The following is a 12,260-nucleotide window of genomic DNA, read 5'->3' on the forward strand; positions in this document are numbered from 1 at the left end:
TGCATTCCTCAGGTCCTTCACAGAACAGCTGCGGAAGATTTCCAGGGATGCTGGAATGCCAATCCAGGGGCAGCCCTGCTTCTGTAAATACGCCCAGGGAGCCGACAGTGTGGAGCCCATGTTCAGACACCTCAAGAACACTTACACTGGGCTGCAGCTTGTCGTGGTCATTTTGCCAGGAAAAACACCAGTCTATGGTCAGTGAGTGGAAATGGTGCATTTCAGTCACAGTTCGTGTGGTTTTTGTGAAGTACCCAGAGGAGAGAGGTTTAATGCTGGTATAGCTCTACAAATTCCGGTTAGGGAATAGGCTGTAAATTAATTTTGTTATTTTTCTTGTGCTGCATGGTGCTTTATATTAAGCCCTAATTATTTTCATTATTTTTTCTATGCTTTTAATTTGCTTTTCCCTATTCTTCCTGCTGGTTGCATTTGAGATGGAGGTTGTGAGAAAGCCAACCCAGGGCTTTGGTGAGATTGACATTGATAGGTGGTGAATTAAAATATACTTAATAAAACTTGTGTGCTGAAAATTCCAAGTGACTGAAGAAGTAATGACTTCAAGAACTCTGTAGCTTTTAGAACATCTTTGCTTACTCACACAATCTCCCTTTGGCAAAAAGTGTTGAGTGAAGGAGATTTCTGTCTATTTTTCCTTTTATTTCAGTTTTTAAACTCGGATTGCGAGGATACAGATGCATGGAAAGTGAAAACTCAGCAAACTAAACTGTTTTTTGGAAAAAGTGACAATTAGTGCATTTTACATAGCATACACACATGGGTTTTAATATGTTTTGTATAAACCATGCATTTTTGTTTTAACCAGCTCTTCCTGTAGGCAGGACCACTTGTTTTCCTGTCCTCCCTCCCTCGTTTTTTCACTTACCTTGCCCAGCTGGAGCAGCATCCACTGTTTTTCTCTCATAGCTACATGGTCTCTTCTCTGGTGGATCAGATCTACCAAGCAGCTGCAGAGTTGTTTTATCCCATCCCTCACCAATTTAATATAGCACAAAATAATTTTCTTACTTTATTATTATCTCTTACAAGATGAAGAGAGATTAAGCAAGGAATCTTAAGGAAATAGTACCTTTTTCTTCCCCCTTGAATTCAGCCTTGCAAAGGAGGTGGCTCATCTCTAATTTGTACAATAGAAATTTGGTGCAAAATGACATTTTTGCTATTCCTGCTTGGCATTAAAAGGGAATTCTTTTCCTCTACTTAACCACTGAGAGGATGTGGTACCGCTCTCATCTTCTTTCCTTGTCATTATCTTTGATTACAGTTATTTCTGCCCCCTCTAATCATCTCTCCTTATTTTCTCCCTATGCTCTTCCATACCCTGCACTTCCTATACCCACAGTCTTGTCTTTTCTCTTCTTCCCACCCTGCTCTTTTCCCCCTCCTGTTGCCAAAGAGGGGGGTTCATCTTCTCTGAGCCAGTCTTGGAGCCTAGATTTCTTCCCAGAGTGTGAGAGTATGAGGCTCTCTGAAAGCCTTCAAGTCTCATTTTTATTGTTAACAATAGGATTTGATTTAACCTTTGGAATTGTACAGTATTGAATGAGTTTCTTGGGAGTTTTTATGGACCATTGTCTGCTAAACTGGCCACTTTTCTATGCAGGTGATAAACTTGCAGTGATGAACTGATGATAAAACTGCTTGGCTGAATATTACTCAGCACTTTACTGTTAGGTTTTTGTTGCTAGTCCAGTGTTTAATAATGCAACAAGTGCTCATCATCCTAATATCCACAGTACCCATATCATTAGGCAAAGCTGATGATATAATGCTACATTCTAAACTAAGAATTAATTTTAAAATTCTTAGTTAATATAAGTGAACAGTGCCTTTAGTTACTGCATTTAGGACCCAGTTAGGTGGAGCAGAGCAGACCTGGGGGGAGGTTCTGGATTTGGGGAGTAGGATTCATTGTGTTCCTTTAAGCTTGAGCACCACTTTGCTAAAACTCCAGGTGTAGTGAATTGGCATCAAGTTTAAGTCTCCTCCATTGTTTGATTTGCAGTTTGCAAATACTTTTTTCGGTTTTTCTCCATTCTGTAGCGGAGGTGAAGCGCGTTGGTGACACGGTGCTGGGGATGGCCACTCAGTGTGTGCAGATGAAAAACGTCCAAAGAACAACACCACAAACTCTGTCCAACCTTTGCTTAAAAATAAATGTCAAATTAGGAGGTGTAAATAACATTCTGTTGCCACAGGGAAGGTAAGTCATCTTTCAAAGGGGAAGAGGTTATTGTATTGCAGAGAGGGCGTGCGTCATGCTGAGATAACTGGGAGCTTTTATCTGCAGTCATAGCACTGTGGCTTAAGTGACTCTTCAGACAAACTCTGTTTTGGCTTCTAATAAATAGTCCTGCAAAAGTTAAGTTATGAAGACAGGAGAGGAATACTTGTTTCTGTTGAAATTTATAATAAAAGTATTGTTTTTACGATCTGACCACTGAAGTACACAGCTGTCACTAGAATGAAAAATCTCTAATACTCTGTTTGCTCTGAGTTTTCAGAAACAGAGACCATCTAGAAGAGTAGTGCCTTTTCTTTTGGTCCACATTCTTCTCTTTGAGACTCTTAACCACAGAGGAGATGTGAGCCTGCATCGGGCCCTGGACTGTGCTCTCAAAATTCCTGAGTTTGCTGGCTGTGGAGCCCACTGTCTCTCGGGTGTCCTCAACATTCAGTATTGCCATGAAGGTGGAGTATTGGGATGGCCCTAGATGTGCCAGGCCCCCCAATATTTCCCCTGTGCACCTGACCTTGTCAGGGTCGTTACCGTGCTGTCCGTCCCTTCCAAAAAGTGCCTCTAGTGCTGCCACTTCTCTCAGCTGTTGGATCCCTTCCTCAGTGGTCTTCCAGGGCATTCTGTGATGGTGCTCCTGCAGTCTGTCTCTCTGAACAATCCTCTCTCTTACATTCATTAAAAGTCCCTCCCAGAGAGGAAGGGGTCCTGGCTGCCTCCCGAAACCTGATCAATACTTGAGTCCTGGGTCAAGGATGCTTTAGGTGGAACCTGGACAGTTGTAATCTCTGTTGGTTCCATGGCTGCACCATCGGACTTTCCCTCTTTGAGGCAGGAAGAGGGCTTCCCACCAGCTGAGGAAGAGTATTCCCTCAGCACCCAGCCTGTCTCCTCCTATACCCCCATCCAGTCTGGGTGGTTCATTTCTAAGGTGGACTGTGGGGCAGGATCAGGCTGTGGGGCAGTGTCCCTGGCCCCTGTGGCCTGCTCCTGGCCAGCATCCCTAGTCTCTGGGGTAGGTGTCAGGGTGGTTACCCAAGACAATCCCACCTTATCTCTAAATGCTAAATAGATTAGGCCTATCAGCAGCACCAGCCATTGTATGGTATCATGAGCATCTAGAGAAAATTTGAGTGCTTCAAAAGCTGGTGGAGTGCGTCCAAGCAAATGGGTGAAGGATTGGGGAAAACCCCCCCTGTATTGCTTCCTCACAATGGGTACCATTATTAATGAAACCCCAAAGACAATCTCCTCTGTGATACTCATTCAGCTATGTGCCCACGTTCCAGAGGAAGTTTAAAATCCATGAATTCCTCACCTTATTGACCCATAGTGCAAAGTGTAGCCTTAGTCAGAGGACCCATGTTTAGATAAGGAGCTGCAAATGGCAAAAATGTAGCCACAACCATGTGCCACCTGAAGCAGGGTAAGCTGGACCACATGGTGCTGCCTAACGAGGTTTCTATATTCAGCAAACAAAAATTAGGTTACCCAGGAACCGTTACTCCTTTTTCACCCTTTCCTCTCAGTGCCCTCGAGCCCCACATTGGGCACCAAAAACTACTGGTTTAAGAGACAAGTGTCTGCCAAAGAAAGTGGGAACCTTCCTGGAATGGAAAAGATGACCCCCTCACTCCAAATTACTGTAACTTTGAAATTACGGGGGCTTTCAGGCAAAGATATGGGTAAAGCAATAACAGTTCTTTACCACTATATATATATGTTATATATATATATATATATATATATGGACAAACAACCAACAGTAACAGCAGTAACAAAAAAGCCCCAAACAACAGCAAAAAATTAACAGAATTCCAAGACACCCAGCCATGTTTTTTGTCTCTTAAGTACAGTCTATTCATCATCTCTTAGGCAACAAATGGGAAGAAAATTCCCTGAGAGAAAACTCCAAATTACTGTAACTTTGAAATTACGGGGGCTTTCAGGCAAAGATATGGGTAAAGCAATAACAGTTCTTTACCAATATATATATATGTTATATATATATATATATATATATATGGACAAACAACCAACAGTAACAGCAGTAACAAAAAAGCCCCAAACAACAGCAAAAAATTAACAGAATTCCAAGACACCCAGCCATGTTTTTTGTCTCTTAAGTACAGTCTATTCATCATCTCTTAGGCAACAAATGGGAAGAAAATTCCCTGAGAGAAAAAAAAAAGAAACAAGAAAAAAAATGCCTAATCCCCAACGTTCTCAAGATTTCCTGTATGAAATTGTGTTATTGAGGAATAGAGTTGAAGCTTAAAACTTGTGCTGTAGTGCTTTGGTGTTCCTCTCTAGGTGCCATGGTTTAATATCTTAACCTAAATATTTGTTTAAAACTTTCAAGCACAGTTTTAAAAAAATGTACTTTGCAAATAATGACTTTGATACCTACAAGTTTTGGACTTCCTTACTAAGACTGTTTTTTATTTGGAAAAAAAATTTTTATTCATAGGTTCTGAATATGTCCACAGTCCTTCAATTTTCTTAGATGCCTTTTGTTACTAAGGGATCAACCTTTACTCCTTTCCACGATCCAGTTAATAAAAACTGCAATTCTGAAAGGTAGAAAAAAACTAGATACATTTTTAAACTAATTTGTAATTAAGAGCTACAATTAGCTATGCTTTCAAAATCTGCCTAAGTATTTAGCATGAGAACCTTAATCAGGATTTTTAATTACTGCCACAGGACAAGTGACCAACTCTGATCAAGTGCAGTTGTTGATGATTCACTGCAGGAGTACAGAGTACTGTTTATTTGAGTTTTAATGTGCTTTATTAAGCATAAATCTTGCTGCTCTTACAAATCTCCCTTCTCTTTGCCAGACCCCCAGTATTCCAACAGCCTGTCATATTCCTTGGTGCAGACGTAACTCACCCACCAGCTGGGGATGGGAAAAAACCTTCCATTGCTGCAGTGAGTAAATTGTGTCCTGGTCTTTCACCCCAGCTCCCTCCTGCTGCTCAGCTCTAATGCATTTTATTGCTTTCAGTCCTTTTGTGGCCCATTGCATCTGATTGCCTAATTACAGCACTGTAAATTATTTTTCTGCAGGAATTTAATGAAACTTCAGAGAGCTTGCTCTGATGCTAATTACTTAAATGTGTATATTAGCTTGTAAAATTCCAGAGCTGCTGATACACAGAGGAGCTTTTCTGGGAGCTGATATTTATCAGCAGCCTGTAATGAGCTGGTGCATGTTTTAATCTGCTTCTTCAGCACTTAGAAATGTTCAGAATTTCTTCATTGCTGATAAGGAACTAGGCTGGCTCAGTTGTGGTTTCTGGGGACTCACGCTTCCAGAAAACACAAAATGTGCAGTAATCTGTTGGAAATGTACTTCTGAACTACAGGGAATGGTCTTTAGTTTGTGTTATGTAAACACCAGTAGTGGCTACTCAGGGTTGTTTAATAATGAAGATCTTTGGTGATGTTATGCATCTGTTTTAAAAAATTACACCTGTGTGTCCAGAGAAAGCCAGGTGGAGATATGATCAGTGCTGGCTTTAATTTTTTTTGTCTGTTTATTTTTAAGTCCCATGCCACTTTTACAGTATATGAATGTTGATTTTCATAAACAGAAAAATCCCTTCCTTTGGTGAACAGTGTGGATATTTCTGTGGTCCCTCACCATTTCAGTTTGATGGATCCAAAAAACAGACTTGGTCTCCCAGAGTTCAAATTCCTGTGCTGTAGTCTGAACTAAATTAATGGTTTCATGGTATCAGTGGTCCAAACTGTATTTGATTTTTTAAGTGCTTGTAGGTGGAAATAGGGAATGAGTCTTTTAGATTTAAAACAAGTTTTCTTTTTCAGCAGGGTGTGCTGCCACAGGTGGACTAAACCCAAAGCTGTTTCCAAGCACATTTTGATTTCCACTTCATCTTTGCCAGGCCAACCACTCAGCGTGCAAGATACTGTTGAAGACAGTGCAGTTATCTCATGAAACACCTTTATTAAAGTGCTTTTTGGTTTGATGCTAAGCATTTTTCCCCAGGTTGTAGGAAGCATGGATGCTCATCCCAACCGTTACTGTGCCACCGTCCGGGTGCAGCAGCACCGCCAGGAAATCATCCAGGATTTGGCTGCCATGGTCAGGGAATTGCTTATCCAGTTCTACAAATCAACGAGATTCAAACCAACTCGCATCATCTTCTACAGAGATGGTGTTTCTGAGGGGCAGTTCCAACAGGTGATATTTGTCTTTTTGAAATTCTGATGGTGTAGTTTTGTGGTACTAATGGAGATTTATATGAGTCCACCTTTGTGGTTGGAGTTACAAAAAGAAGTACAACCTCAACAAATCTTCCTCAACAAATTTGTTGGATTCTAACCAAGCAGGCAGGAGAAGTGTTTCCATATTTTTCATGTGCTTTTTAAAATACTTTCCCCCTTTAAAATATTTCCCTGTTACAGAATTATAAGTGAAAAGTGTAGTTTTAGCACTCAAATTATGTTCCACATCTGCTTCCTATTGAGGATCTTTTAGTCAGACTGTATCCCATGGAACTTAGGCAGTAAGGAAAAATAAGGTGGTTTTTTTCAACCAGGAATAATAAATACTGGATTTTCAGTCACTTTTATTCCGGATAAAACTCATCAGATACTTTGTCATATTTATTATGTTTGCTTGCAAGTACCATATTTTATGAAATATTTTTTAATATATTTTAAAGACCCATATATACACTTTTCTTTCCAGTATTTATGTATGTAAATAAAAGATACAGAATTGAGTCAGCTTCTCAAAATCCAGGGGGAAGAGAGGAAAGGTCACTTGCTAAACTTGAATTGATAAAATAATCTTTGTATGAGATTTTGATGTATCCTTTTTTCAGTTATCACTGGTTTTCACTGAATTTTTCATGCATAATTAACCCACATTCCAAATCATTGCTTTTTGGTTTGTTCCACTTTCCTTATTATTGATGTCTGTAGTCCTGCACGGGATTGCACAGAGCTGGGAAAGAGCAGCTGAACTCTTCTGGTTTTCATCCCTTGTACTAGTCTGAAAAATAATTAGTCTGTTGTATATTCAGCAGCCTAATTAAATGTTCATTTGTATTTGGCAGTTAAAAAGATTTTGACATGCAGCTTGTTAGTCTGAGCCTCGTGCTTGGAGCTGAACAAATATGGAAGCAGTTCTCTCCTGGCTCAGGAAACTGCTGATGTAATTTGCCTTCATCAGGGGAAGAAATTAATGTTTGATCGTGAAAGCTTTGACATCCCATTACTCTGAGTGACAGTGCAAGAAGGAACATGATAAATTATCTGTGGATAAACAAACCTGTAGATAAATAAGAGTTATTTGTATGATAGTAATGGTTCATGTTTATCACACTTCTCTCTGTGTGTGGCTCAGGTTCTCCACCACGAGCTGCTGGCTATCAGGGAGGCTTGCATTAAACTGGAGAAGGATTATCAGCCTGGCATCACATTTATAGTTGTGCAGAAAAGGCACCACACCAGACTCTTCTGCACGGATAAAAACGAACGGGTACGTTCTGATTGGGACCCACAAACGTCCAGCAGGCAGCCAAGTCACCAATTCCTGTTTATTCTTGGTACTTACTGTGAAGAGGAGACTCCCAAAGTGCAGGATGGAGCTGTTGCTGAGAATGGAGAGTTCCTCATGGCAAAGCTCTGCTCACAGACTGGGCCTTCCACATTGTTTTTCCTTCTGTCAGGCTTCTCTGTGGGAGCACTTGGAGCCCACTAGGCTTCAAGGCAATAGTTAGTAACTCCCAAAACTGACATGAAGGTGGTTGTTATATTAATAAATGCTGTGATTATGGATGTTAAATTGTTTGAAAGTTAAGAATATTTATACATTCTGCTTTGAAGAGTTTTTGAGGGAAGAGGTGGCCTGTCTGACAAGGAAGGATTGTCCCCTCTCACATATAAACAGGAAAAGTTACTCCTGTCCTGGAGTGGGAAGGTGAAAAGAGTTTGACAAATCAGTTGCAGGAACTTCTTTTTACATTATTCAGAAAAACAAATCTTTTTAGGTAATTTCTAAGAAGATTTTGCTGCTTGTCTCTTCTTTTCTTTCTCCATAGTAGAGACACTCCAGATTGTAAACTGGAACAAAATTTCAGTTTTGCATATTCTTTCTTCACTTTTCTGCTTTTTATAGATGTTTTCCTTGTGTTTGTTTTCCTGGCTATATAGCTGAAAAGAAAAAAAAAAGCCCTTTGTGTTGTGCCTCAGTGTCTTTGTATTTCCTGTTCACACAGGTTGGAAAAAGTGGAAACATTCCAGCTGGTACCACAGTAGACACAAAAATCACCCACCCCTCAGAGTTTGACTTCTACCTGTGTAGTCATGCTGGGATCCAGGTAGGACATTTTGTGTGGCATGGTAACTTTTTAGCTGTTAAAGTTTGGCCTAAAGCTGCTTTATCTGATGGGTTTTTTGTCCGGTCTGAGGTTTTCAACGTGAAATTGCATTTCAGTATGATCATTTAATTTCAGAGATGAAATTCTGGGAAACAATCCTGTCAAAGAAAAGGGGAAGGGATTAGTTTGATGGGGAGCAAGGAAGGAGGTGGTTTGCCTTTTAAAGGAAAAATTAGCTGAGATGTGTAGAACTGCTCCCTGTGACTTTGGAAGAAGCGGCTGTTTCACTGCAGTTCCCTGCAGGGGTGGAAGTTAGGAGATGTTTTGGGAATGCTGACTGCTCTGTGATCTGGCTCCAGGGAACAAGCCGACCTTCTCACTATCATGTGCTCTGGGATGACAATCGCTTCTCCTCGGATGAGCTGCAGATCCTCACCTACCAGCTGTGCCATACGTACGTACGCTGCACGCGCTCCGTCTCCATCCCTGCACCAGCATATTATGCACACCTGGTGGCCTTCAGAGCCAGGTACCATCTGGTGGATAAAGAGCATGATAGGTGAGTTCAGAGGTTTGAATCATTGCAGAATTGGAAAGCAAGGAGGAAGGCAGTGGGCTAATTAATTCTCAGATCAGTGGTGTCCTCAGCAGTTTGAGGGTGAATTTGCTCTCACCACTTAATTATGCTTCTGAAACAAAGCAGAAGATGTTCCTGTGTGTGCTGTGTTCTGTTTCAGAACCTCAGTGGTGCTTTAAGGGTAATTAATGTTTGACCATTCTTTTCAGAAGAAACGAATTATACAGAAACATGTCCAAAGAGATGCAGATTAAATAGGGTTTCTCTCCCCGCCCCCCAACCTGTTGTTTTTTGTCATCCCCTGCCCCCCCTTTCTCTTTCAGTGCTGAAGGAAGCCACACTTCTGGCCAGAGCAATGGCAGAGATCACCAAGCACTTGCTAAGGCAGTCCAGGTGCACCAGGACACGCTGCGCACAATGTACTTTGCTTGATGCGTTTTAATGTTCAGCGGCTCCGGACAAGGCAGGATGGGATTCACACCAGAGCAGCTGCACTTAGACCAACAGATGCCCCAGCCCAGGGACAGCCAGCTATGAGTGATGCATCTTAATTCCTTTCTTTCCCATTGCAAGGAAGCCTTCCGTCCAGAATTTCAGACTTGATCACAAACTGCATTCTTCTACCAAACCCTCCTATTGTCGGAAATGTGGTTTGCCAAAAATCTCTGAGCTGCTTGCTATAAAACAGACCCAGATTTTATAATTAAATCAAGAGCTGCAATCTCAGGGCTTAGGGAAGAAAAACAAAAAACCAAACCAACAACCCAACCCACAAAACTCCTCATTCAGTTTGCTGTTCATTGAGTTGCTTTTGATAATTTGGAAAGATCTAATTCATACTAAGATTTGATGAGCTAAAACGCTGTGAATCAGCTTTTAATACAAAGGAAAGCAAAGCATCTTTTGAGTATTTATGAAGCCTTGATTATTCTGGATGCATTTACAAAATTTTTATTTTCAAAATAAGAGCGTGACAAAGTTCTGGTTTCTAATTGTCTTATAAAGATTATTCTCAGATTATTCTCTGCGTGTCTAAGGGCATATGTATTTTCTGAAGCTTGTTCTTGAATGTTTTTTATTGTGCTGCATTTTAAAATGTTTTTCGTAGACTAAAGATGAATATAAAAAAAAAACAAACCTGTAACTAAGCTTTTAATAGCTCCAGTTAGATCGGCAAAAGAGAATGTGCCATTCAAAAAATTTGTAAAGATTTTTTTTAAATCATACTGACAGCTAACTTTAGGATTTGTCATACAGGACTGTGACACTTACTTTCCAAAGTCTCTAAAGAATACGGGTCTGTGGTGATAAATACAGTACAATCCTTTTTCACTGTTGTTTGAGTTAATGTAAATTTTATATATGTTTCACAGTATTAATGTGATAGACTAGATGCTATTATTTATTTTTATTTACTAAGGAGTGCTCATCATACTTCTGTTAACATATCAAGAATGCTTTGAACTTAGAAAGTAAAATCCTTTTTGTGGGGACATTACTCTTCAAATGCAAAAAAAAAATATGCAATCGATGTGGTGAGAGGTCAGAGATGCAGCCAGTGTCTGTTGTAGCTTGGGATTTGCAGAAAGGCTTTTTCAACATGCACACAACACAGCAGGTTTTACCTCTGCGGTTCAGACGCACACAAGACCGACATCCTCCGTTCATTCAAGCACAAAACAATTGTATTTTATTTATATGTTGAGTAGTGGTGAAGCAGGAGCTCTGCTAGAGGAGAGTGGCTCGCTGGAAGTTAGGCAGAAGTCAGAGAATCTATGCAGTAAAGATAAAAATTAGGAAACTGAAGTTTACTTAGGGAGGGAGGTGAAACTCTCTTCATTATGCATAAGATCTGTAGGAGATGGAGAGTTTGGCCATTCTCTTAGAAGAAGCATTAATTAAAACTGATAATTATTAGACAGATGCTTCTGTTAGTTTGCACACTGGATTCATAAAAACCATAACACACATGTAAACCATTGCACTAATGACAATGCCATGAGCAGGTTTAGGAGAAAATGGAAAAAGCCCAGGAAAGTTGTTTATGCTGAGTTGATCTTGTTTGTTTTTCCATGGGATAACTGAAATGACATGCTGAGAGGCAGGTTGGAAAACCTTCATTCTCTTCCATTGATGGATTTTGCTTTGTCTTTTCCCTTTTCTCTGAGCAGCTGCTCAGTCTCTGTTTGGAGACTTTTACCTCTGGCCACTGGGATGGGCGAGTAGCTTTAACCCATGCAGAGCTCTGGGCCACAGAGCAGGTCATCTGCGACTAGGTGGTGTTGGATAAGCTAGAAAATGCCCAACCTTTGCTGCATAAAGATTTTTAGGTACATAATTCCAGTTCAGATCTTCACCTTGTAGCAGTGTGTTGGTTGTCAGTGTTTTGTAGGTGAAATGTAGAACCTGTTAATGGAATAATTGTATTTGTTTCTCTTACTATTTGTTACTATTACTATTGTAATAGTATCACTATTCTAATTGGTGATTAGGCTGCTGGCTCAGAGTGTCTTCTTGGTCATAGTTCTATAAATTCAGATTTCTGTAAATTTGAAGCAAATCCTAGGTAGCATTGACTGTCTTGCTGTGTGCCAGCGAGGTTGTACCTACCTCCCTTCAAGTACCCCTGAGCTGCAGATCCTCCCCTTGGTGGGTGTGTTGCACTTCTCTGTGTTTCCTTGAGAGCTTTCCTATTTCAGTGAAGATATTAATTTGGCAGAGTTTTATATAAGAATTATTTTTATATGGATTCTTCTTATCAAATAGGATAAAGATCATCCATTTTAAGACATCATTTAACTTATTTGCTGTCTGTTATGCAGAGACCTCTTGGATGTGAAATTCATCCCCCTCTTTCCACGGATATCTGGGACAAAGGAATTGTACAGGTGGTCAGATGGGGTGAGGAGAGCAGGATCTGTCTTGACCTCAAATCCCATTTCTGAAGCAGCCTGGGACTGCACTGCATCCTGTTTAAGATGTTTCCTTTGTAAGAGAGTTTTAGGCAGCTCCTTAATCTGAGAGTAGTTGTTGTTCGTGTATCCTCTTGGAATGAGCAGATATTCTGTGT

At 40.4% G+C, this 12,260-nt stretch overlaps 1 protein-coding gene across 3 annotated transcripts in view; it reads left to right on the forward strand.

Annotated features, from left to right (window-relative positions):
* The window catches only part of AGO2 (argonaute 2, RISC catalytic component), a 39,688-nt gene that overhangs the window by 18,510 nt on the left and 8,918 nt on the right, over positions 1 to 12,260 (forward strand). For 2 of the 3 annotated variants that reach the window (XM_017746662.1, XM_008643070.2), the window contains exons 11-18: positions 13 to 197; positions 2,065 to 2,224; positions 5,101 to 5,191; positions 6,273 to 6,467; positions 7,638 to 7,772; positions 8,512 to 8,613; positions 8,973 to 9,172; positions 9,514 to 12,260. The exon at positions 9,514 to 12,260 is cut by the window's right edge and continues 8,918 nt beyond it. In XM_017746662.1, coding sequence (XP_017602151.1) covers positions 13 to 197; positions 2,065 to 2,224; positions 5,101 to 5,191; positions 6,273 to 6,467; positions 7,638 to 7,772; positions 8,512 to 8,613; positions 8,973 to 9,172; positions 9,514 to 9,622 — 1,177 coding nt within the window. In that variant the 3' untranslated portion in view covers positions 9,623 to 12,260. The other variant, XM_017746663.1, reaches the window with a different exon arrangement.

Source organism: Corvus brachyrhynchos, unplaced genomic scaffold, assembly GCF_000691975.1.
Source record: "Corvus brachyrhynchos isolate BGI_N302 unplaced genomic scaffold, ASM69197v1 scaffold89, whole genome shotgun sequence".
In the NCBI taxonomy this organism is placed as follows: Eukaryota; Metazoa; Chordata; class Aves; order Passeriformes; family Corvidae; genus Corvus; species Corvus brachyrhynchos.